The sequence below is a fragment of the Dipodomys ordii genome, unplaced genomic scaffold, assembly GCF_000151885.1.
Source record: "Dipodomys ordii isolate 6190 unplaced genomic scaffold, Dord_2.0 Scaffold6, whole genome shotgun sequence".
NCBI lineage: Eukaryota > Metazoa > Chordata > Mammalia > Rodentia > Heteromyidae > Dipodomys > Dipodomys ordii.
Window position 1 is genome coordinate 14,657,210 of NW_012267222.1, and position 27,794 is coordinate 14,685,003.

Below are 27,794 nucleotides of genomic sequence, written 5' to 3' on the forward strand. Positions count from 1 at the left end.
AAAAAAAAGAACTTCGGGGAGGGGAGGGAGGGAGGGGATGGTAGGGGGAAAACAATGGAGGGGCTAACAATGTTCAAGAGGAAGTGTACTCATTACCTCACTCATGTAACTGTAACCCTCTGTATCTTTACAATAAAAAAAAAATATTTTTTGAAAAAAAAAATTCTTTCCAAAGTACCTATCAAACCAGAAATTAAAGATTTTACTCCATTTATTTATTTTCCTCTGGTGAGGTTTGAATTCAGAGCCTCATCATGATCACTTAGCTTTCTTGCTCATGGTACTCTACCATTTGAGCTATGTCTCCACCCTGGCATTTTCTAGTTAATCAGAAGTCTCATTTTGTCCTGGCTGGCTCTGAATTTCCATCTTCTAGATCTCAGCCTCTTGAACAGGTAGGATACAGGTATAAGCCATTGCTGCCCATCTTAAAGTTTTAATTCTGACTTATAAAACAAAGAGAATAGTTTGACTAAATATAGCTTAGAAATAAAAAAGAAATGTTAACAGTATTATACAGTCCTATAAAAAAAACTTAAAACCACTAAATTCACTGTCCAGACAGGTCCTTACTTGGGAGGGGTTTTATCCTCTTATAGATGCCAAAGTTGATGAGACCATGACGTTCTAAGTAGCTGTGAACTCGGTGGACAAGTACAGTATCGCCTACAGGATAAATTAAAACACATGATTTACATTTCCAAAAGTTTGAAAGGAAAAATCTTCCAACTCTCTTCTTTCTCCATTGTGAAGCACTTTTAAGATACTTTTGTTTTTTTGTATGTGTGCGCGCATGTGCGCGCGCACACACACACACACACACACACACACACACACACACACACACACACACACGGTGCTCACCAGTCCTGGGGGTGGAGCTCAGGGGCTGAGCCCTGTCCCTGAGCTTTTTTGCTCAAGACTCGTACTCTACCACTTCAGCCACAGCTCTACTTACCCACTTTTGAGTGGTTAAGTGGAGATAGTCTCACAGACTTTCTTGTCTGGGCTGGCTTCAAATCACAATCCTCAGATCCTAAGTAACTAGGATTACAGGTGTGAGCCACTGGTGTCTGGCTCAGTTTTATTTTTTGTTGGTTATGGGGCTTGAACTCTGGGCCTGGGCACTAACCATGAGCTCTTCAGCTCAAGGCAAGTGCTCTACCACTTGAGCCAAAACGCCACTTCTGGTTTTCTGGAGGTTTATTGGAGCTAAGAGTCTTCTGCCCAGGCTGGCTTTAACTGTGATCCTCAGATCTCAGCCTCCTGAGTAGCGAGGATTACAGGTGTGCACCACCAGTGCCCAGCAGGCTCAATTTTTTGTAAGATTCATTTGTTTTGCTTAGTACAAGGTAACACAGAATGTAAACATGAATAAAAAAATTAATTATCAATTAACAAAGAGGCTTCTAAAAAGAAATACCAACTTTGACAATGTGACCCCAAACTAATAATCTTATTGAACATACTTACTGTTATAAGGAGCTTCTAATTGTTGAAGAGTAGCCTCAAATGTCAGCTGTATCTTTGGGTTATCCAACCACAACTGCAACTATATTTAAAGAATATAAATGGCATAAATTATATTAAAACAAATAGACATACTATTTGACAATTTGTAAAATCATATTTTTAATTTTTAACAATTCAAATATGGGTTTTATTAATCATGTAGAGAGTAAGGGTTAAATTCCTAACAAGGAAACCAAAGTAACACAAAACTGCCAAATAAGTAAATTAACAAAGAAGCTGGAGGATATCTGGCCTAGTATGAAAAATGTCTAGTAATTTGTCAAAGTCATACAGCTAGTAGGAAGCAATTAGTTTTATACCCAGGGTCACAAGATCCCAGAGGTACTAAGTAGATAAAATGCCACAAAACCTACCAGTTACTAATGGCCCATGCCTATAATACTAGCTACTCAGTAGACTGAGATCTGAGGATCCAAGTTCAAAGCCAGTGTAAGCAGACAAATCCTTGAGATTCCTAGCTCCACTCAACCACCAATAAGCTAGATGTGTCTGGGCACTGCTAACCCTATAATCCTAAGCTATTTAGGAGGCTGAGATCTGAGGATTGTGGTTTGAAGCCAGCCTGAGCAGAATGAGACTCTTATCTCCAATTATGTGGCTGTGGCTTAAAGAACTAGCTTTGAGCAGAAATGCTCAAGGAGAGTGTCAGGCATCGAGTTCAAGTGTGGTAGGACACACACACACATGCACACGCACATGCACTCACACACAAAGCCAAAAGCAAAACTAGGGCTCATGCGGTACACCACCAGCCTTGAGTGAAAAAGCCAAGCGAGAGCATGAGGTCCTGAGGTCAAGTCCTCAAGCACATCCTACATGCCAGCCAAAAAAACAAAAACAAAAACAAAAACCCTCCAAAATCCTAATGATCAAGTAGCTATGCAGAATAAGGAGAAAAGTGTCAAGGATAACTTCTATTTTTGGCATCTACAACAAAAGGAGTCTGGTATACCACTCATAGAATGGGGTCACTAAAAATGAATAGAAGCTGGATGCTGGTGGCTCACACCTATAATCCAAGCTACTCAGGAGGTTGAGATCTGAGGATCACAGTTCAAAGCCAGCCTGGGCAGAAAAGTCTGTGAGACTCTTATCTCCAATTAACCACCAGAAAACTGGAAGTGGTGGTGTGGCACTTGCCTTGAGTTGAAGAGCTCAGGGACAGTGCCCAGGCCCAGAGTTCAAGCCCCACGACTGACAAAAAGAAAAAAGAAAAAAAGGAAAAAGAGAGACAATGAATCTACTTCTAAGACAACCAAGAAAAAATATAAAAAATAAACATGGAAAAGGTAAGGTCTGAGCTTCTGAGTGGTAGTTAAGGGCAAATATGCAAAAGAGGGTTCTAGAAGAAAAGAGCAAAGACAAGAAAGGACCTCAACTTGGATCAATATCAATTTAGATCAAATTTGTTACCTGAACGAAACACATTAACAAGGACAGACTCAAGCTTAGGGTGATAAAACAGAAAAAGATCTTCCAAGAAAATGGACTTGAAAGCAGACAGGAGTACCAGACTTACATCTGATATAATAGGCTTAAAACTAAAATTGGTCAAAAGAAACAAAGATCACTTCATACTAATAAAGAGAATGATCCATCTAGAGGAAATTACAGTTCAGTAAATAAACTTTTCCTGTATGAATACCGCATGGTGTTGTCGTATTCTCTTCATCGGCTACCTAATTAAACCCACCTATTTAATTTACCTTATACTTTCCTCTCAGGCCTTCATAGCTCACTTTCCTAACAGGGTTAAGTATATTTGCTGGCTGCTGGTGTTTGTAACAACTGGCCTCCTGAAGACCACTAACACTCCTATAAAGACTCCAAAATTTGACTTCTCAAAATGTAACTTCTCTGTTTTCTCACCATATAACAAAACTACAAACTAGACAATACAGATGAGAAATCTGCAACTAATATCACATTAAATGGGGAAAAACTGAAATAATTTCCCCTAAAGTCAGAAATAAGGATATCTACTCTCCTCACTCTTATTCAACATATTGCTATAATTCCTAGTGAGAGCACTAAGGCAGGACAAAGAAAAAGGACTCAATTAGGGACACAAGAAATCAACTTATCCTTATTGGCAGATGATATGATCTTATACTTAACAGACCCTACAAGTTCCACCCAAAATCCAAAAATTTTGGAAACATAGCAGGATATAAAAATCAGTATTCAACCACCAGTAGGTTTTCTATATACCAACAAGGAACAGCCTGAGAAAAGAAACCAGGAAAAAAATTCCATTCACAATAACTACCCAAACAATAGCTATGAACCAAGGAAGAAAGAGAGCTCTACAATGCCAACTGTAACATTTTGAGGAGAGAAACTGAAGAAGACATGAGAAGATGAAAAGATTCTATGCTTATGGTTTGGCAGAACTGGCATCATGAAAATGGCCATACTACCAAAAGCAATGTACAAATTCAATGCAATAATCATCAAAATCTCAGTATCACTCCTCACAGAATTACAGAAGCCAATTTGAAAAGTTCATATGGAGGTATAAAAGACATCAAACAAAAGTAATTCTAAGTTAAAAAAAAAAGTGTCTCTAGAGATGTCACAATACCAGATTTTCAAAGCTGTAGTAACAGAAACAGTTTGGTTTGGGCACAAAAAAGACCCAATGACCAACCGAACAGTATAGAAGACCCAGCAATAAAACCACACACCTACAGCTAATTTTTGTCAAAAGAGCAAAAACATAGACTCTTTCAGAATGTTGGGAAACTAGGTATCTAGCTGTAGGAGGAGGTTGTGTCTGGCCTTCTCTCACCCTATACAAAAACCAACTCGCAACTGGATTCAAAGAACTTAAGGTGCCAAATGCCAGTGTTTCACGCCTAGAATGCTAACCACTCAGGAGTCTGGGATCTGAAGACCCCAGTTTGAAGTCAGCCTGGGCAGGAAAGTTCCTGAGACTCTTATCTCCAATTAACATTGGTAGAGCGCTTGCCTTGCATGGCTGAGGCCCTGGGTTCCATTCCTCAGCACCACATAAGCAAAAAGAAAAAGCCGGAAGTGGCGCTGTGGCTCAAGTGGTAGAGCGCTAGCCTTGAGCTGAAGAGCTGAGGGACAGCACCCAGGCCCAGAGTTCAGGCTCCACGACCGGACCCAAAAAAAAAAAAAAATAAATAAAAAGATGGAAGAAAAGCTGTGGTTCAGCTGATAGAGCACCAGCCTTGAGCAAAAATGAGAAGGGACAGCATCCAGGCCTGGCACAAAAAACAAAACACACACACACACACACACACGCACGCACGCACGCACGCACGCACGCATGCACACACACACCAGCTCAAAGTAAGACCTGAATCTTTTAACTCTACCATAGGAATATGTAGGCTAAACTCTGGAAATTATGGCACAAGTAAAATTTTTTTGAATAGGACTCCAGATACCCAGAGATAGGAGCATGAATTGACAAGTAGGATTATATAAAATTAAAAAGGTGGGCTGGGAAGGTGGCTCAGTGGTAGAGTGCTGGCCTTGCATGCATGAGGCCCTGGGTTCGATTCCTCAGCACCACATAAGCAGAAAAAAAAGAAGTGGCGCTGTGGCTCAAGTAGTAGAGTACTAGCCTTGAGCTGAAGGACAGCGCCCAGGCCCAGAGTTCAGGCCCCACGACTGGACCCCCCCCCAAAAAAATTTTAAGTTATTGTATAGCATATCAATTACCAGAATCAAGACAACTCACGGAAGGAGAAAATATCTGACATCTATTCAACAGATAAAAGATTAATATCCAGAATGCACGAAGAACTCAAACAACAAAAACAAAAACCCAACTAGAAAATGGGCAAAAAAACTGGACAGGACAGTTCTCACAAGAAGTAAAACGGCTAACAGACACATAAGGAAATGTTCAACCTACTTTGCCATAAAGGAAATGTAAATCAAAACCATACCAAGATTCTATCTCATCCCAGTCAGAATGGCAGCCGTCAATAAAACAATATCAAATGTTAACAAGAATGAGAAGAAAAAGGAACACAGTGGGAATGTAAACTATTGTAGCCACTATAGAAATCAGAAGGGAGGTTCCTAAAAAAAGCTAAAAATAAATCTTCCTCATGGTCCTACCATACTAATATTGGGAATATATCCAAAGGAGAGTAATTCAACTTACCAGAAAATATTTGTATAACATACCAGAAAAAATTATGTATAACTGTTTACTGTAACACTGTTCACAATAGCCAAATGACAGGGTCATGCAAAGTGCCAACAACCAATGAATAAAGATGTGGCATTTTTGCACACTATGGAATATTATACAGCCATAAAGGAAAAAAATGAATTCATTTTATTTACAGGAAAACAGATACAATTGAGGGTATCATATTAAACCAAGCTAACAAAACCCACAAAAAACTGCATGTCTTTGCTCATATATGGAATCTAGATCTAAAACACACATATGTATGTACATGTACACACATATGCAATTATTTATATTTGTATTATTTAGTTCATATTAAAGGACTATTTAGGAGGAAGAGGGAAGGGAAAAATTTTGCAAACAATGCAAGTATATATGAAAACAGCATACACAAGTGAAGTGACTAACGGGGATAGGGGACAGGGAAAGAGAAAAAAGACTGTGGGGTTACTAGTGAGAGGGGACTGGGTTAACAAGGAAAAAGATGGTTATTTTCAACTATGAAAACAAAATAATGAAGTCTGTTCAAATTGTTTTGAGAAGGGGAAACATGGATAGTGACAGAAGAAATGAGACTGAAACTACTGTAAACCTGTGGAAAGGTAATCATGAAATTACCTCCCCTGTGTAACTAATGTAAAATGATGATGACGATGACGATAAAGACCTTCCTTAAGGAGGTCCCCAGAAGTTCACATGATGGACAGCTATTAAGGATTCACCTACACATCAGTGTTAGAAAACAACCACCAAGGGCTGGGAAGGTGGCTCAGTGGTAGAGCGCCAGCCTTGAGCTGAAGAGCTGAGGGACAGCGCCCAGGCCCAGAGTTCAGGCCCCACAACCAGACCCCCCCCCAAAAAAAAAGAAAAAGAAAACCACCATCACCAGGGGAGCAGAAGAAAAAGCAAATACCATATTTAATTTAAATCTTGGCTGAAAATTACCAAACACCATAGACAAGATTCTAATCAAGGAGTTAATTTGGTGAAATGTACTCCACTTTTCTATTCTCTCAAGAGAAAACTGAATTACACACACACACACACACACACACACACACACTCATACACACACGAGAACTAGTTGGGAATGGCAGTGCTCAGAGGCAAAGAGGGGAGGGAAGAAGGAGGATGGAGGATGGGGAAGAGGAGAGAGAGTAGAGAAAGAGAAAGGAAAATTCATGGCCAGAAGCCACTTTACCTTGGACCAACCCTTTTCCAAATCTTGACTTTTGCCAATACTCAAGTTCAATTAAGTTATGAAACTACCTACAAATAAAACAAAACCTGACAATTTTATCTAAAAATTGTACTTAGATCCAATTTTAACATTTTAACAAGCTACATAAAGATGTTGATTCAATTATGAGACAAATCAACCTCAGAAAAAAAGGCCAAGAAACTTCCATCCACTTTTTTTACAAAAATTCACCCTGGGAATGTGGCTCAAACGATAGAGCACTTGTCTTAGTGAACATGAGGTCTGAGTACTTCAAGATTCTTTTTTTTCCATAGTCTGTAAATCATAAGCACTTTTCAAAATCCAAGTGAAAAGAAGACTGGCATGCATGGCCACTTACTGTGCGATTTCTGATGAACAGGAAAACCTTCTGGGTCTGCTGAGGCCCACTGATGATGTCTGGGAAACACGCTGCTTCTTGAGAAGTCATCCTGTCGTGAGGAAGCCGGCTCTGGAAAGCCGCGCCTTCCACACCTAGCAAAGGAAGCAGAGGACCGCTAGGAAAATGCAAGGGCATACAGGACTTATTTTATGTGCTTTAAGATAATTAAATAGAGTACCTGGTACCTGCTTTACTACTTACACATAATTATTGCAATTGCATTAAATTTTGAAACACTTTAGTTGGAAACATTGTAATAGAAGTAAAATGAACAAAAAGGCATTAGGACAATTAAGAGAATACAAATAACAGAACAAGTGTAGTTTTAACTTAGAAAGTGGCAGTTAAGCTACTGAGAGGTCTGTTTCCACAAACACATTCATTCACATGGCAAACACCTCTTGATTAACAAGAGGTCAAGCAGAAATGTCTAGTGCTGGCATGGGCTATACACTAAAACAACTGCTCTTAAGACAAGGAAGATATTCAGACATGAGCACATACGTCCTACTAAAAAATCCAGCCAGGCGCTGGTGGCTCATGCCTATAATCTTAGCTACTCAATAGGATGAGATCTGAGGATCGTGATTCAAAACCAGCCCAGGGTAGGAAAGTCTGTGAGACTTATCTCTAATTAACCACCAGAAAAAAAAAAAGCTCAAAGTGCTAGCCTTGAGTGCCTGGCTATTAGTTCAACCCCACAACAGACAAAAATAAAATCAACAGTCCTTCCATTTGTAACTCCAACCTAAAATTAAAGAGTCAGGACAATTAATTATTCCTCAGGGAGAAAATCAGAAAGAGCTATACTGCTGGTATCTGGTAACTCATGCCTGTAATCCTAGCTTCTCAGGAGACTGAGATCTGAGGATCATGGTTCAAAGCCATTGAAGGTAGTAAAAGGCAATAAAGTCTGTGAGACTCTTATCTCTAATTAACCATAAAATAAAGCCAGAAGTAGACTCAAGTGGTAGAATGCTAGCCTTACAAAGAAAAGTCCAGGGACAGTGCCCAGACCCTGAGTTCCAGCCCCTGGGGGCAGTATTATCAGAGATGCTGGTTATTTCATAAATGTGAATTTTTACTAAATGCTTTTTCAGCTAGGCACCAGTGGCTCATGCCTATAGTCCTAGCACTCAGGAAGCTAAGACCTGGAGAATCTCAGTGGTAGAAAAATCCTTGAGGGCTGGGAAGGTGGCTCAGTGCTTGCCTTGCATGCATGAGGCCCTGGGTTCTATTCCTCAGTACCACATAAGCAAAAAGAAAAAAGCTGGAAGTGGTGCTGTGGCTCAAGTGGTAGAGCATTAGCCTTGAGCTAAAAAGCTGAGGGACAGCGCTCAGGCCCAGAGTTCAGGCCCCACAACCAGACCCCCCCAAAAAAAATCCTTGAGACTCCATCCCCAATTAATCAGCAAAATGTTGGCCAAGAGGTAGTGCCAGATATGAGCACATAAATTCAGGCAGAGTGAGGCCTCTGAGTTCAAGCCCTGGTACAAAAAAAAAAAAGAGTCTGGACCCTATGTTGACACTGAACTATGTAACTTGGGGATGGGATAGAAATACTGGGAGAGACTGAGGGAAGAGATGACAAAAAGAAATGCACTCTTGGGCTGGGAAGGTGGGTCAGTGGTAGAGCGCTTGCCTTGCATGCATGAGGCCCTGTGTTCGATTCCTCAGCACCACATAAGCAAAAAGCAAAAAGCCGGAAATGGAGCTGTGGCTCAAGTGGTAGAGCGCTAGCCTTGAGCTGAAGAGTTGAGGGACAGCACCCAAGCCCAGAGTTCAGGTCCCCACTGGACTCCCCCACCCCCCAAAAAAAGAAAAAAGAAATGCACTTTTTTACATGACTTATATAACTGTAATCCCTCTGCTTATTCACCTTTATAATAATAAAAAAAATTTTAAAGAAGAAAAAGGAGGAGGGGCTGGGAAGGTGGCTCAGTGGTAGAGTGCTTGCTTTGCATGCATGAGGCCCTGGGTTCGATTCCTCAGCACCACATGATAATAGTGTCCTTTATAATAGGAGTTTTAAAATGTTTTATATTTCTGCCTGTCATTGAAAAATAGTATGTTGCAGTAGGGTCAATACTCAGTCCCCACAACTGCCAAAAAGAAAAAAGAAAAAGGAGGAGGAAGAAGGACAAGAAAGGAGAACATCTTTGATGTTATCAGTCCCCTATCCCCAAAGCCAAACAAATCAAAACCCCAAAATGTCTCACATTATAAAGAACATTATTATCTAACAAGAATCTTGAGTACCTGGACCAAATACCACTTATCAGCTATAGTTCTCATGTGTGCAATTAACATGAAGATTAATTAGCTCCACTATACCACTTCTCAGCAGGCATGTGCACATGCCTATTAATTCCATCACTCAGGAAGCTAAGATAGATAGTACATTTGAGACCATCTTGGTCACGCAGCAAGTTCAAGGTCAGTCTAAGTTACATAGTGAGACCTGTCTCAAGAAACCAAAACAAAAACAAATAAAACTCCACTTCTCCCCGCCCAAAATAGTTGTCTTGCTTAGATATATTTTTTTCTAAATGTTTAGTAAGTGGTCACTGAGTATTGACCCTACTGCAACATACTATTTTTCAATGACAGGCAGAAATATAAAACATTTTAAAACTCCTATTATAAAGGACACTATTATCATGCTATAATCACACTATTATTTCATACTAGTTTGGTTCTTCACTGTAAGTGCTCTGAACAAAAATCACTTTACTACTCAGGAGGCTGAGATCTGGGGATCGAGGTGCAAAGCCAGCCCGAGCAGGAAAGTCCATGAGATTCATCTTCAATTAACCACCAGAAAACCAGAAGTGGTATTATAGTTCAAGTGGTAGAATGCTAGCCTTATGTGCAAAAGCTCAGAGACAATGTCCAGGCCCTGAATTTAAGCCCCACAACCAACTGGGGTAAGGGGGGACCGAACCACGCTAATACAGTTCACTAACTGAGAATATTAACAATTAAGAAATTAAGGTCTTATGGCAATTTCAAAGTACCTTAATAAACTGGAAATCAAAACTTTAGATAAATGCAAGGAAAAAAAAAGATGTGATGTTTATATGTAGAATAATGTTCTTTTCTACCTCTATCTCCCATATAGCCTTCTTAAAAACTAATTATTAAGTGATGGCATTAATTTTCAAAATGAAAAATGGCCTCTAAAATCTCTTTCCTTTTGTGTTTGTAGATAAGACTATTATTCAAGGAATGAGGACACTTATCAAACGCACACAGAAAAACCTACAAGAGAAAAGGATACCCTCTTTTCAAAGAAACAGAAATGTTAATATGGAACCTAACCAAATCAGAACCAAAGTCAAGGCATGTTTCTTATACCAAAGTTTACCACAGTTCACTTTGGATAATACAGCTTCTAAGTGCTACTTTTCAAGGAAAACATCTTTAGAGTGCAATTAATTTAAAATTTGTCCTTGATCATTTCAAGTACCAATAGTACATAAAATTCAGAAGTAGGGCTAGGTAACGGTGGCTCACACCTGTAATCCTGGCTACCCAGAAGACGGAGACCTGAGGATCATGGTTTGAAGCTAGCCTGGGCAGGGAAGTCTGTAAGAACCTTATCTCCAATCAAACATCCCTAATGGAAGTGGAGCTGTGGCTCAAAGTGGTACAGTAATAGCCTTGAGTACAAAAATGCAGTGACAATGTCTCAACCCCAAGTTCAATCCCTGTGACTGACAAAAAAAAAAATCAGAAGTAATCTGTAGTTAGCCCAGGAATGTAGTTTTGCACATCATTGTTTGGATGCACTTAACAGATCTGGAAATTTAGAAATCTTGAATGTTCCAAAGAAGGTTACCCTAGGGCTGCCTACTTCAGTCTTAACTTCTGCTCAGTTCCTCCCTGTGCATAACTTCACACAGGCGGATCTATCATCACTTTCCAGAATACAATCACGCTAAAGCACTGGCTCTTTCTTATTGGTTTAAAACATAGAAAAATTAAGTATTTAAGGGAATAATCTATATTTTTCAAAACTAGGGGCACTAAAGTGGTATAGAGCTCATCAAGTAAGCTAGTGAGGCCCTGAGATTAATCCTAGTACTGCAAAATTTACAAAAGAAGGGGAAGAAGAAGAGGAAAAAAGGGAAGGTGAGATTATAGGCCTTCCATTCCATAACATGGTTTTCCTACTTCTGATAAAACACAGCCTTACTGACTACAGGAATGTATTGAAATAGAAGTAAACAGAAAAAAAGGTCTTGTTTCTTATCTTTCATTTTTAAAAGTAAATTAACTACAACTAGACTTGTAGCTAAAAAGTGAAAAACAAAAACCTGATGGAAACCTATGCAAGACTTGATGTGAGTAAGCAAAAAATGCATCATATCATGTGCGAATAAGTTTCAAAACAGAAAGAATAAGGAATAGTAAGAGGATAGTGAGAAAGAAAAAAGTTATTTCTTATACTTTAGATTTTAAACTATTAGGGTACATGCCTGATTTAAATGGTTTATTAGGAATAATCTACATTTACCAAGAAGCTGATCCCTGGTTCTCAGTCCCCTACAACTGTTGTTTTATCCCTACTCAAGTCATTCAATTTCTTCAGGCTTCTTTTGAGATCTAACTCAAAATAGAGGAAACAGAATCCTATCTGTTCAGGGCAGGTAGCCAGCCAGACAAGATGACCTCAAATTCCCTACTAGCTCTGAGATTTAAGATCTACACATCAACTTGGATTTTTAAGACAAGATCCCATGAAGGTAGGGTCATTTGGCTTCATTGAAAGAGAAGAATGGTGATCATTTATAGACAGTTTCTAACTCTGATTGTTTCACAAATGCCTCACTCAGAATGAAGACCTAAAGAAAGAAGGGTTCAATCAGAATAGTCACCATCACTGGACAAATCACCCTGGACAAATGAAAACTTATGATATACTAACAGAAATTCAATAGCACCTTAGTTTAATAAAAGCCTGTCTTACTTTCAGCAATACACCATATTGCTTACTTCAGCAGCAGAGTAATGTCTTATGAAAAAAGAAGGCCCATTCCTCAACAGTTCCAAGAAGATCTACTTGTGCATTCTTAATGCTTTATATGCCATAAATATTTTTACAATGAGAAATTCAATTCCTCTAAAATAAACAAGTACCGATTTACCTCCAAATTCATTTAAAGAAGTCCACTTCTCCAGGGCCTGATCGCACATGCCTGTAATCCAAGCTACTCAGGAAGTTAAGATCTGAGGATTGTGGTTTATAGCCAGCCACAAAAGTCCAAGAGACTCTAATCTCCAATGAACCACCCAAAAACTGGAAGTGGAGCTGTGGCTTAAGTGGTAGAACGTTAGCCTTGAGCAAAAAAAGCTCAAGGACAACGCCCAGTCCCAGAGTTCAAGCCCAAGACAGTAACAAAAAAAAAAGTCACACCAACAAAAAAAGTCCACTCCTAACATCTGGAGCCTATTAATGCAGAACTATCTTTCATCCAGGAAAGTAAAATACAAATACTCTGTACCTGCTATATATGCTAACTGCAACAGACATGTAGTGGTAGAACATGCTTGTAATTCTAGTGATGTGGGAAAAGAGATATCAGGAAGATTGCAGTTTAAGGTCAGCCTGAGCAAAAGGTTAGTGAAATTCTGATTATTTCAATCAGTAAGTTGGTTACCTAAGTGGGAGGTCACAGGTAGGAAGATCTTGGTCAGAGGCCAGCCCCAGACAAAAAAAAGTGAGACTAGGGGCTAGGGGTGTGGCTCAAGTGATAGGAGTGTCTGTCTTAGGCAAACTAGAGAACTAGAGTTAAATCTCAGTTCCACCAAAAGTAAATAAACAAAAATAGACAAATAGCTCTTGCTCTTGCTCTTCTAGCTCTCTCTGCTCTTTCTCTGCTCTAGCTCTTTCCTCTCTTTCCCAGCCACGTGGAGTGCCAACTGAATAAACCTACCCCTTACCTGAAAAAAAAAAAATAGACAAATAATTTTAAAGTAGACTTAACTAAAACACAACAACCTCCGACAGTAAGGTAATACCTAGCTCAATCCTATCAAGATGCATTTATAAAGCAGCGTTCATCCCAGGATCACACAGAAAAATCCTACAAAAGGAAATGGATGAAATCTAGACATGTTGCTTTGGATTCCTGCAATAAACTGTTTCCAGATGGTGGCTCCTATGAACTTTTTATTTTTTCCTATTAGCAAAAATCTGTATTGTCTGGCCTGGAAAATAAGAGCTTTGAATATACTTTTCTAAAAGCTAATTTTTACCCAAGGAGTATTTTTCACTTTCTTTTTAAAGGTACACAATTCCTATTTCTACTTCTCACATCATTACTTTTACTTCAACTACTGCTGGTGAGAAACAAATATGCCATCTCCTCAAAAAAGTGAAGAAAAGTGGAGGGCTGAGATCGGCCTGAGGACTTCAACAGGTTTTGCTTGCCTTTGTCTGGCTACACTCTACTGCTAAACTACTCTGTTCTGTGCGTTTAGATTTCCCCTGTGCTTCTGGCTAAGATGTGGATACCACAGCCAAAAATTTGCAAGCATCAATCCCTGACTTGGCGGCTCTTGCTACTAAGTGGCAAGCATCTAATGCCACCCTCACCTGATGCTTGGCCGTCTCCATACCCTCCAGAACTGTCGTCTTGAAGTCCTCCTGCTTGCCCTGTGGAAGGAAAGAGGAGAACTCAGGGACCTTACTCCATAAATTAAGATAATATCTGGACATAAAGGCCTAATAGTTGGTGAGTCATGATTTTACCACCAACTAGTAAACCCATAGAGATCTCCTTCTTCTGGAATCAAGGCCCAACACACTGATTCTTGCTGAAAGACAGTGAAACAAAGCATATAATACTTCTAATCACTAAATTCCTGTTGCCAGTCTTAATTAATCTAGGCTGGGGATGTGTGTGAAAATGGTTTTCAAATGTCTTCTACTAACCATTCCTGCACAAGAGTGGGTGTGACGACCTGAAATTCCTACAATTCAACATCTATTCATTATTTCTTTAACTTTTTTCTGAAAAGATAAATTAGACAACGAGAGACATAATTTTAGTGAAAAAATTCTCCCCTTTTCCTCAAAACAGGGCATATAATTAAAAAGGTTCAGCTCCAAAAGTAGTTCCATTTGCCATACACAAAAACTAAAGCTTCACATGACAATATTTCCTTAGTAAAACCTTTTAAGGTACACCCTAAGAAACTCTGGTAGAGGCCAAGCACTACAGTCACACATTTGTGGGGTAAAGGGAGGCAAGATCTTGAGCAGGTAGAGGGAGATCTTCCACTTCAAGCTAACCCAGAAATCTTGCTAAGAAATTTTCCCTATTGATTAATTTGTAAAAGTAACTTCAAGGAAAAGAGTCAAAGCTTGAAAATTCAATCTAAAACAGACAAGACACAGGCTATCTTCCAGATGCTTCCAAAATCTACCAATGGCGGAGGCTATGATTGTCTTCAGTTTCTGGAAACCTGGTATACTTACGAGAAAACAACAGCGTAACTTTTGGAAGACACAAAACATTATCTTCCAGTAATCTAAACCTGTGCAAGATTCATTAAACAGCTTATTTTCAAATGCTTCAGCTGCAAAGTACTATGATTATTCCACTATTTGCATTAAATGGAACAGGAAAACCAACTATAGCCCTCTTACTATGAGACTTTAAAGGGAAATTTTCATCCTTATGTATATGCAAAATTTAAATAAATGATTTTTGACACTCTACTTAAAAGAGAAAAAAATCTTCTAAGATTATGTCACTATGTTCTTGTCTAAATGGTCTTGAGGTTCTAGAAAGGTATAATTAGTCAAGAGTCAAGGCACAATGTACATATATATTGTTTGTAGTCCCTGGAAAATGGCACATAATCATGAAGACCAAGTGCAATTACTAAACCCAATCTACAAACATCTTGAAAATATAGGTCCTACTGTTTAAATTATACTTAGAAGTTTAAATCACATGTAATTTAATCTTAGTAAATTGTGGAATTATTCATTAAAAACTATGTCATAGAGTTTAAAAAAAAAAGTTAACCACTGCTGCTTCAGTTCCAAACAGTACTAAGTATACCAGAACACTAAATCATATCAGGGGCAGGAGGCCACAATAGGAAAGCAAACACAGTTTTCAATATTTGCGCATTACAATAACAGTCAATGATTTTGCTCCTGACAAGTGCCATGGAGGCACATTTATTCCCTATTAAAACTTTCGGAGATAGGCAATGGTGGCTCACACCTGTAATCCCAGCTACTCTGGAGGCTGAAATCTTGAGGATTACAGTTCAAAGCCAGCCTGGCCAGGAAAGTCCATGAGGCTCTTTTTTTGGGGGGAGGGGGTGTCGGTCATGGGCTTGAACTCTGGACTTGGGCGCTGTCCCTCAACTGCTTGAGCCACAGCACCACTTCCAGTTTTCTAGTGGTTTATTGGAGATAAGAGTCTCACGAACTTTCCTGCCGGGGCTGGCTTTGAACACGATTCTCAGATCTCAGCCTCCAAAGTAGCTAGGATTACAGGCGTGAGCCATCACCCCCTGGCACCCACACCTGGCTCATTAGGCTCTCTCTTATCTCCAATTAACCACCAGAAAACTGGAAAGTGGCATTGTGGCTCCAAATGGTAGCTTGCTAGACTTAAGCAAAAGACCTCAGGACCTCAGGGGCAGCCCCCAGGTCTTGCGTTCAAGTCCCAAAACAGAAAACAAACAACAACAACAAGTTTGAGCCTGGCCACCAGTGTCTCATGCCTGTAATTCTAGCTGTTATTCTAGCTATTAAAGAGGCTGAGATCCAAAGATCTTGGTTCAAAGTCAGCAAGGGCAGGCAAGTCCCTGAATGTACTAGCCTTGAGCAGAAAAGTTCAGCAACAGTGTTTAGACCAAGTTGAACTTGGCTTGAAGCCCCACAACACCCCCACCCAAAAAAAGTATGGGAAAAATATAAAAAGTATTCAATACCCTGGAAAGATTTTTTTAAAGGAATCCCTCATAATACAAAAAAAAATTTTAAAGGAATAAAACTCCCAAGCAGACAAATAAAGAGTAAACCAAGCAGAAGACATATCTGCAAGAAATAATGTAAATAGAAAACAAAACTTAAAAGTGCTAAAATTGGCTTGCTGTAAGTTTAGAAGTAAAAGCATGAGGTTACTAGTTGTAACTATAAAATTTTCTCCAAAAAGCTGAAAAGGATTATCTTTTCCCTCCTCTCTCCTTCCCTCTTTTTTCTTTTTCCTCTTTCCCCCCCCTTTTCTCCTCCTCCCCCTCCCCCTCTTCCTCCTTTCTTTTTTTGGCATATGAAACACGAGCTCAGGGCCCTACACTTGTGCTAGGCTTTATAGCTCAAGACTGGGCTGGCTTCAAATCATGATCCTCAAAATTTCAGCCTCCTAGGTAGTTAGAATTACAGACATGCATCACAGGTACCTGGTTACTTTTTTCTTCTTTTTTTTGGATAGGGTCTCACCCAGGATGCCTTTCACTTCTCTTGCCTCAGCTTCCTGAGTGCTGAGATTACAAATGTATACCATCACACCTAGCTAATCATTTGGCTAGTAATAATACACATATAAACATTTACAGCTGGGGCTGGGAAGGTGGCTCAGCGGTAGAATGCTTGCCTCCCATGCATGAGGTTTTGGGTTCGATTCCTCAGCACCACATAAGCAGAAAAAGCTGGAAGTGGTACTGTGGCTCAAGTGGTAGAGCACTAGCTTTGAGCTGAAGGGACAATGTCCAGGGCCAGAATTCAAGCCCTACGACTGACCCCCCCCCCAAAAAAAGATTGATAATGAAGCCAAATTTACAGAATAAAAGTGATTGTGTAGCCAGCCAGGTGCTGATGGCTTACTCCTGTAATATCAGCTACCCTGGAGTCTTATTTCTAATAAACTACCAAAAAGCTGGAAGTAGAACTGTGGCTCGAGTGGTAGAATACTAGCCTTGAGTAAAAACAAAAACAAAAACTCAGGGATAGCACTCAGGTCTGAGTTCAAGCCCCAGGATAGCAGAAAGCAAGAAATTCAAAGAGAAAGAGGGGGGGGGAGAAGAAAAAGAGAGAGGAGATAGGGGAAGGGAGAAGGGAGGAGAAAAAGAGAGGAAGATACAAAGAGAAAAAAAGGAAGGAAGGGCGACTGTGAACTTGTTTATCTAAAAATGAACTTGATAAACTTGCAAGGACAACATTTCAGAAGTTAAAATAATCTTTGGCCATGTAATCATTACTGTGTTAATAATTAGTTCTGTTTCTCATTTAACTTGATATTTATTGAATACCTGCCCCCCCAAACTGCCAACCATAAATACAAACACAGAAGAGGTAAAGTTCCCAAAGGAATTTTATCATCTGTTTAGGCAAAGAGAATAAAATTCCATCAAGAAGTTTTTTAGTTGTTTTTTAAGTGCTGGTTCTGGTGCTTGAACTCAGGGCCTGAATGTTTTCTGTTCGGGCTAGCACTGTAACACTTGAGCCACTGCTCTACTTCCAGCTTTTTTGGTAGTTAACTGGAGATAAGACTTTCCTACCTGGCCTGTCTTTGAGCCACCAGTGCCCAGCTTGTTTTGTTTTTAAGAGAATAAGCTAATACATACTTAAGGATTGGGGAAGCTTTTTTTTTTGGTACTGGGGATTGAACCCAGGACGTTGCACTTGCTGGGCAAGTGCTTTGCCACTGAGCTACACCCCAGCCCCATGGGGAAGCTTTTTTTGCACAAGTCTAGAGACATTTGGATAGACTGAGAAAACAAGAACCACCACTAAGAGCCAGAACATTCACAGGCAAGAAGAAAACAGACACTGAGTATGCCGAGAACTGGGCAGGACACCTGTTTACCATAGCAGATGGTAGAAAGAGTAATGGGAGACAAGTGGAGGGAAGGGTCATTTTTGAGTCTAAATTAAGGTATCTTAATAGTAATGGTTTTTGAAAAAAAGTAGCAAAAAAGTCATATTCTAGGTTAAACTAATTTGGCCACTTGGTACAGATGGAGTAGAGGGACCCAGACAAAGGAGAGCCAACTGAAAGGCTACTGAAATAATTCAAATGTGAAGTGAAACCCACTTTGAATACTGGGTAAGCAGATAAGACATAGCAAATCAAAAGATTATGAAGAAGCTGGTCTGTAATCCTAGTGCTACTCTGAGGGAGTCTGAGATCTGAGGATAAGGATCAAATCTGGCCAGAGCAGGAAAAACTATGAGACTCATCCAATCAACCACCAAAAAAGCCAGAAGTAGGGCTGTAGCTCAAGTGGTAAGAGCACTAGCCTTGAGCCCAAAAGCTCAGGGAAGGCATGAGTTTAAGCTCCCGAACTGGCACCAAAAAAAAAAGGGGGGGGAGGGGGAGCTGTGATAGAACAATAGATTTGGCAAAACAGATAAAATACTCTCAAGATGACTCTAAGGTTTTTAAACTCAAAAGACTAGTAGTAATACAATGGAAAAACATGGAAAACTTGGAATATAAGCGAGTAAAATTAAATGACTGTTTTCTAAAGATAGCTGGAAATAAAGAACTCAGAAGTATGGGTTTAAAAAGACTTTAAAATTGGGGGCTGGGAAGGTGGCTCAGTGGTAGAGCGCTTGCCTTGCATGCATGAGGCCCTGGGTTCAATACCTCAGCACCACATAAGCAAAAAGTTAATATTCTCAGTTAGTGAACTGTATTAGCGTGGTTCGGTCCCCCCTTACCCCAGTTGGTTGTGGGGCTTAAATTCAGGGCCTGGACATTGTCTCTGAGCTTTTGCACATAAGGCTAGCATTCTACCACTTGAACTATAATACCACTTCTGGTTTTCTGGTGGTTAATTGAAGATGAATCTCATGGACTTTCCTGCTCGGGCTGGCTTTGCACCTCGATCCCCAGATCTCAGCCTCCTGAGTAGTAAAGTGATTTTTGTTCAGAGCACTTACAGTGAAGTGGGTTCGATTCCTCAGCACCACATACGCAAAAAGAAAAGAGCCAGAAGTGGCGCTATGGCTCAAGTGGTAGAGCGCTAGCCTTGAGCTGAAGAGCTAAGGGACAGTGCCCAGGCCCAGAGTTCAGGCCCCACGACTGGACCCAAAAAAAAAGACTTTAAAATTGGGGGTAGCAAAAAATTCAACAGATGCTGAGGCAGTTATATGACTTATGAGCATGAAGAAAGACACAGTTGAAAAAAGTAATTGGTCAACAGAGCTAAACTGACCACACCAAAGGCAGTAAAAATTGAGAAAGGATTAGTAATTACTGCTACCTCATGCTGCCTACCTACTCTTTTAAAAACATCATTCGTGTAAACTGCTCATTTCTTTCCTGCAACCTATCTGCTTACAGAATACATGATTTATAGCCACAAGAAGAAAGTAAACCAAGTAAATTGAGTTTTCAGATGTAGCCTATACAAGACTGAAGAAAAAGCCTCAGGGAGTGGTTCCTTTGCAGCACACACAAGAGGCCTTTTAACAGTGCTGTGATACCTACTGTGTCAAAAACATATTGTAAATGAAATTTGTGGGTTTTGACGAAAAAGCAATCCCAGGGTTAATTTAAAACACTGACCTAAACCTAAAGGTCTAGAACAGGGAATATTGTTCTGCTAGAAATGGAAGCTTACCTAGAACAGTAACTGCACCACTAAAGTCCCGCCAGTGGGAAGTTTAACAATCTTATTTTTTTCTGTAGGGTTTGAACTCAGGGCCTAGGCGCTGTCCTTGAGCTTTTTCACTCAAAGCTAGTGCTCTACCACACTTGGAGCCACAGATCCACTTCCAGTTTTCTTTTCTTTTTTTGTCGGTCATGGAGCTTGAACTCTGGGCTAGGGTGCTATCCCTGCCCTCTTCAGCTTAGCAGCTTAAGGCGAGGGCTCTACCCCTTGAGCCACAGGGCCACTTCCGGTTTTCAAGTGGTTTACTGGAGGTAAGAGTCTCACGGACTTTCCTGCCCCGGCTAGCTTTGGACCATGATCCTTAGATCTCAGCCTCCAGAGTAGTTGGGATTACAGGGTAAGGCCCCAGGCCCCAGATGCAAGCTTACTTTTTTTATCCAAAGAAATAAAAAGCTCAGGGCTGAGAAGGTGGCTCAGTGGTAGAGTGCTTGGTAGCATGCATGAAGCCCTGGGTTCCATTGCTCAGTACCACATACACAGAAAAAGCTGGAAGTGGTGCTGTGGTTCAAATGGTAGAATGCTAGCCTTGAGCAAAAAAAGCTCAGGGACAGTGCCCAGGCCCTGAGTTCAAGCCCCATGACAAGAGGAAGGAGAGAGGAGGGAGGAAGAGGGAGGAAGGAGTAGGAACGAGGAGAAGGGAGGAGGAAGAGAAGGAAAGTAAGAGCTCTACAAGCCAAAGAGAAAAGTAAATCTTTTAGAAATGATGGAAAGACTTTGAATTTTCATGTGCTATTTACCTAGACATTCCATAGTAGAGATCTTGATAATTACCTATGTGGGTGCAAAGCACTGGTTCATATAGTACACCTCAAAATGTTCCATAGAAAAGCATAATTCAGATGCTGTGTTATGTTGCTAACTTGTTTTAAAGAGAATATTAAACTTTATGTTAGAGCTTCTATTAAAAGTACTATTGTGGGCTGGGAATGTGGTTTAGTGGTAGAGTGCTTGCCTAACATGCATGAAGTCTGAGTTCAATTCCTGAGTAGCACATAAACAGAAAAAGGCAGAAGTGGCTCAAGTAGCAGAGTGCTAGCCTTGAGCAAAAGCAGCTCAGGAACAGTGCCCAGAGTTCAAGCCCCAGGACTGGCATAGCTAGCTAGCTAGATAGATAGATAGAAATACTATTTTAACAATACATACCGGATAACAATGAAAAGTTTCTAACAAGAAAATCCTTTTGCTTTGCTCAATCTGAGATTCTCAGAATTCTGGCAATTTTCTTCTTCCTAGATATGAACAATTTCCCTCCCACGTAAGTAAACCTTAGGTTTAGACTTATATGAAGAAGATATAACTTCATAAGCATCAATCTGTGTTCCACAAAATATTAAAAAAAAAAAACCACAAAATCCTATCTTCACAAGTTTAACATCTGTGGGCTGGAAAGGTAGCTTAGTGGTACAGTGTTTGCCTTGCATGCATGAGGCCCTGGGTTCGATTCCTTAGCACCATGTACGCAGAAAATGCCAGAAGTGGCACTGTGGCTTAAGTGGTAGAGTGTCAGCCTTGAGATGAAGAGCTGAGGGACAGCACCCAGGCCCAGAGTTCAAGCCCCACAACCCACAAAAACAACAACAACAACAACAAAAAAGTTTAACATTTGTGATCAGTAAATATGGCAAAAATGTTACATTTGTTATTTGATAGAGTTGACAAATAGATTCTGATTGTTATTTTTGTTTTTGTTGTTGTTGTTGTCAGTTCTAGGGCTTGAATTTCAGGGCTTGGCACTGTCCCTGGGCTTCTTTGCTCTAGGCCACTGTTCTACCACTTTGAGCCACAGGGCCAGAGAGTCTCAAGAACTTTCCTGCCCAGGCTGGCTTTGAACTACAATCCTCAGATTTCAGCCTCCTGAATAGCTAGGATTACCGGTATGAGGCACTCTTTAAATACAATATAACCGGATCAAATAAACAATGGTGGCAAAAAAGAATAATAATCTAAGATGTTATTAAGAAAATAAAGTTGCTCAACTAAACAAATAATTTATCCTTAATAAAAAGCAAAACATGGCTGGGCCCAGTGGCTCAAGCCTGTAATCCTAGCTACTGAGGAAGCTGAGATCTGAGGATCTGGGTTCAAAGCCAGCCTGGGCAGGAAAGTCCATGAAACTCTTATCTCCAATAAACCACCAGAAAACTGGAAGTGGCGCTGTAGCTCAAGTAGTAGAGTACTCGCCTTGAGCAGAAGAGCTGAGGGACAGCGCCCAGGCCCAGAGTTCAAGCCCATGACCACCAAAAAAAAGACAAAATAATCAATAAAATTTACTCATACATTAAGAAGCTCAATCTCTCAAAAGACCAAGCATCTGACTCAACAGTTTTGCCAGACAAAAGCAGTAAAGAGTTAAAACCCAATGAACCTAAAACTGCTTCAACATCATTCTTTTAAGTCTAATGTAATATTTCCCAAATCCAATTGTGAACAAAAACTTTATTTTAAAACACTAAGAGAGCAATTGTACAATATGGTGACTATGTTAGTAATAACACATTGTATTCTTGAAAACTACTCAAGGTAAAATATTAAGCATTCTCACCACAAAAGAGATAACTATGGGAAGTAATGTCTATTTTAATTAGCTAGATTTAGTCAACAAAATATATATTACTTCAAAATATATATTACTTCAAAACAGACTTACACAATAGATTCATACAATTGTTAGCTAACACTTTAAAAATTAAAACTTCTGAATTCTCTCGCCACTTTGTATCCAACTTTATTGTACTGTCCTTACTACAGTGTATAGCCAATTGCTAACAATTGCACCTGTCTGGACCAAATTCTTTGCAGAAGAGTCTAATCTTTATCTTTGAACTCTTAAGATCCAGCACTATACCAGCATCAAAGTATAGTTATATAGCTTATGTGGGCAGAATAAAGTGAGTGAGGAGCCACATCTGGAAGAATCTTATTTTGTGATTAGAATAACTATTTCTTTTTTGAAAGGAAATTTCCCTCCACATAACCAATCCTCTACTTTTGGCCCTTCCTGCCTCAAAGACCTTCTAGAATTAAACTGAAATGTAATGCACAAATGAGGTCCCCCTTCTATTAAATATGTATACATTTTCATCTTATGCCAGGCATTATATAAATAATCTGAGAGTAGGACAAAGTGTTACGCAGTTTAGTTATCTTGGTCCAGTTATAGATCTCTCAAAATACAGGAATTCTGAGTTGATTTAGATCATCTTTTTCAGATTGTCATATTATTTTCCTTAGTCTTCTGGTAAATTATTTTAGACACAATTCTAAGTCAGAAATTTGAAATGATGCTACTCAAGAAAAACAAATCAAGAAAATTAATCCTATGTCTGTTTTCTGAATCAATTATGCATCGTATTTCATATGATTAGTATTCAAATAATTCTAGGCATTTACTTCACACTAGCAGGTCTAAAAGACAATTTACTTCACACTAGCAGGTCTAAAAGACAATCTGACAATCTATTAGTAGTGAATTCCCCAGACACACCTGGTAAATCTACAGACAGGTCTTCTACTGAGCAGTGAGGTGTAATAAAAATCCTGTAATTTTTCTTGTAGAGGTAATTTTCACCAAAATTGAAAGCTACCCCTCCTCTGACTCCACATGTAGGTATATAGAGAGAAATCAGAATTGTTATACATGATTTAAAAAAATAATAAAGGGGCTGGGAAGGTGGCTCAGAGGTAAAGTGCTTGCCTTGCATGCTTGAGGCCCTGGGTTTGATTCCTCAGCACCCATAAGCAAAAAAAAAAGCCAGAAGTGGTGCTGTGGCTCAAGTGGTAGAGCGCTAGCCTTGAGCTGAAGAGCTGAGGGGCAGCGCCCAGGCTCAGAGTTCAGGCCCACGACTGGACCCAAACCACCCCCCCCCAAAAAATAAATAAATAATAATAAAAAGAGACAAACTTAAGCTATGTGCAAAGAACCACACAAAATAAGGAGCTATCAGCAGCATGGATTACTTTTTTTTAGTAAGGAAATCAATCCTTGGCTTTTCAATTTTTTTAATGGATTCATATACTAAATAAATAAGCAATGATGTAATTGACAAATACAAACATTATAAGGATTTTAGATTTTTTTTAAAGAGTAAATTCTTATTAAGAATACTGTTTATTCCAAAATATAGAGCTGAAAGCCGGGCGCTGGTGGCTCACGCCTGTAATCCTAGCTACTCAGGAGGCTGAGATCTGAGGATCGCGGTTCAAAGCCAGCCCAGGCAGGAGAGACCGTGAGACTCCTAGCTCCAAAAAAACCACCAGGAAACCAGAAGTGGCGCTGTAGCTCAAGTGGTAGAGCACTCGCCTTGAGCTGAAGAGCTGAGGGACAGCGCCCAGGCCCAGAGTTCAAACCCCACGACCGACCAAAAAACAAAACAAAACAAAATATAGAGCTGAATTTCAACAAAACTTAATAAAGGCACAATGTTTAATAAGGCAATTCACATAGAAAATTAGTTAATACAAGCTTACAATGTTTTGATGTTTTCCTTCTTCTTTTTTTTTTTTTGGTAGGTTGTAGAGGCTGAACTCTGGGCCTGGGCTTGTCCCTCAACTCTTCAGCTCAAGACTAGAGCCCTACCACTTGAACTACAGCACCACTTCCAGCTTTTTCTGCTTAAGTGGTGCTGAGGAATCAAACCCAGGGTCTCATTCATGGGAGGCAAGCACTCTACTACTGAGCCACCTTTTCAGCCCTTCCCTTCATTTTGAAAGATAATTTAAAAGATTCTGCCTTTGCACTTTATTATGAATAATCAAATCTTTTTGGTCCTCAATCTTTTGTCATGTGAAAATCTTCATAATTGCCCTTGTGATCAAATGTCACTGAACCAAACTTCTACCTATACCTTTCATATAATATGGGTTATTTAGTATTTTTACAACTTAGGGTCTTGCTCAGGCTAAGCAAAAGCTTTACCACTGAGCTAAACTTCCCAACTCAATGTAAATTTTTAAATTACTTTCACCTCACAGTTTGTTACATGATCAGGGTCATGTGATAAATTGTAAAATTGACAACACAGACTTTGTTATGCCAAACTCTCACATCAATGATTTTTGTCAACTTATTAACAGCTTTTCTTTTCTTTTCTTTTTTTTTTGGTCCGGTTGTGTGGCCTGAACTCTGGGCCTGAGCACTGTCCCTCAGCTCTTCAGCTCAAGGCTAGTGCCCTACCACTTGAGCCACAGCGCCACTTCCAGCTTTTTCCTTTTTGCTTATGTGGTGCTGAGGAATCGAACCCAGGGCCTCAGGTATGCAAGGCAAGCGCTCTACCACTTAGCCAACTTCCCAGCCCCGAGCTTTCCTTTTAACCATATTTATACTTCCAAAGATACCATGTTCAAGAAAGAAATAAATTTTATAATAGAAAAACTCTAGCCCAAAAGAATATAAACAAGATAAGCATCTTTCCTAATTCCATCAATAAAGTAGATTATATTAATAGCATAGAGCTGTTATTTGTCAGCAGTTAACCAATGCTTAATGAAGCCTGTTTCACTGAAAAAAAGGCACATACGGGCAAGTGCTTTTACACACACACACACACACACTCACACACACACACACACACTTCTGATCAATCTACTGAGAATTTCATTAACTTGAAGAAGCTTTGAGAAAGGTATCCTAATAGCCTATTCCAAGCTTCCTTTTAGAGCTAGGAATGTTGTTCAAGCAGGCACTTTTCAATACTGCCTCCCCCTCCAACACATTTTCATTAATGTTTCAGGTAATATACAACAAAACTACATCTAACTCAAAATAAAATATATCTTTTCAAATCAGAGATCTGTAGTACAAATCTAAGACTTGGAAATATCAAGATTCTTATAGTAAATTTCAGTTGCTAAGACAGTAAAGGTGAGAACTAAAGCATGCTTTTGTATGAAAATAAAAACAGAAGAATGATCCAAGATATATAGAATACTGGAGGTGTGGCTCAAATGGCATATTACAAGCCTGAAGCCTGAGTTTAATCCCCATTATTGTCAAATTTTACAACAGTACATAGGATAACAAAATGAAACAAAATAACAGAAAAAAAATTTTCCAATAGAAGGCTTAAATGGTGGGGAAATTATTCTAAACTAGTAAAGTACAACTGAAGGAAATTTTATTCTTTTATAGATGCTTCACTATTATATGACACTATTAATAATCAAACATACTCAATGAACAGGTGATCATTGCTGTGACCTAAGGGGGAAGAGAGGAAGTTTTCATTTTTACAGAAAAGGTTCTAGGACACAAAACCATCATTTTTTGAAAACAAATACGTCGTGATACAGTAAGTACAAAAATACACAGAAACATTTAAACAAAATAAGGTAGGTTTAAAAACAGTATTTGATATTGAAGCTTCTTATTTACCTATTTATCAGAACTACACAACGCTACAGAAAGTTATGATCAAAAATTGAAAATGCAAAACCAATATTTAAATCTAGAAAACTGTTTCCCAATAAAACAAACCCAATCCAAAAAACAAACAAGAACAACAACAACAAAAAATCTGTTTCTGTTAAAAAATAAACACACAAAAAAAACACCTTTGGAGTCTGGCTATATATATAGATCAGTGGTAGAGTATGTGCTTAGCATGAAGAAACTCAAAGTTCCAACCCCAACAACCTCCCCCAAAATATCAACTGATATTTGATATCAAATAATACCGAGAATCAACTAAACCCAATTACCAAAGTACTTGTCTCTCCAATCCTCATCTTTATTCCTTTACCCCATCTCTTACACAGAATATCAGATTGATTCTTCTATAGCAATATAGCAGTTCAACCTTTTTTATGTAACAGAACCTAAACTTAGTATTACAATTCTTGTCTGGCATGCTAAAAAATCCTGAGTTAGATTCCTATTACTCCACACCTGCTCAAATTCCTGACCAAGGTTACCCACAATATGGTTTTCTAGCTTCCTCCTCTCCAGGCATTCCTAGAACTTCTCCAAATTGTTTGATCCTCTGACATCACAAGACTTGTGCTTTCCAAATGAACAAAGTTGTTTTTTTCTTTCTTTCTCTTGTCAGACCTGGGGCTTAAACCGACGGCCTTGGGTACAGTTCCTGAGCTATTTTGTCCAAAGCTAGCACTCTACCACTTTGAGCACAATTCCACTTCTGGTTTTCTGGTGGTTAATTAGAGATAAGTCTCACAGACTTATCCTGCCTGGGCTAGCTCTGAACCATGATCCTCAGATATCTCAGCCATCTGAACAGCTAGGATTACAGATGTGAGCCATCAGTGCCTAGCTCAAAGTTGTTCTTTTTACTTAAAATTAACACTTCAGAAAGCAAAGCACAATTTTCCAAAATTTAAAAATTGGTAAGGGTGAAATGTAGGCAAATGTTATCTATTTTTAAAATAAACTCCTAGTCACTACATAAACTGAAATAAAAAGGTTTAGTGGGAAACAAGCATCTTGTAATATACTTATTACAATTCTTTGTGTTTCTATGTCTCTGTGTGTGCAATCTGGTACTGGGCTTTTAACTCTGGGCTTTTCACTCTTTCTCAAGTTTCTATCATTGCTGGTGCTCTTCCACTTTAGCTATGCTTCCACGTCCTAGCTTTTGCTGCTTTTAATTGGAGATAAAAATCTCATGGACTTTTCTGCCTGGGCTGGCTTCAAACCGTGACTTCAGATCTCAACCTCCTAAGTAGCAAGAATTACAGGTGCGGAGCTGAGAAGGTGGTTCAGTGAGAGTGCTTGCCTTGCATGCATGAGGCCCTGGGTTCGATTCCTCAGCACCACATAAGCAGAAAAAGCTGGAAGTGGCGCTGTGGCTCAAGTGGTA

General features: G+C 39.4%; 1 protein-coding gene across 1 annotated transcript in view; it reads right to left on the reverse strand.

Annotated features, from left to right (window-relative positions):
* Kdm1a (lysine (K)-specific demethylase 1A) overlaps window positions 1-27,794 on the reverse strand; it is an 81,162-nt gene that overhangs the window by 31,192 nt on the left and 22,176 nt on the right. Inside the window, exons 3-6 of the mRNA XM_013032458.1 lie at window positions 13,934-13,993; window positions 7,291-7,424; window positions 1,474-1,552; window positions 574-666 (exon numbers count right to left, since the gene is read on the reverse strand). Of these exons, the coding sequence (XP_012887912.1) occupies window positions 574-666; window positions 1,474-1,552; window positions 7,291-7,424; window positions 13,934-13,993 (366 nt within the window). The remainder of the gene's footprint in view (window positions 1-573; window positions 667-1,473; window positions 1,553-7,290; window positions 7,425-13,933; window positions 13,994-27,794) is intronic.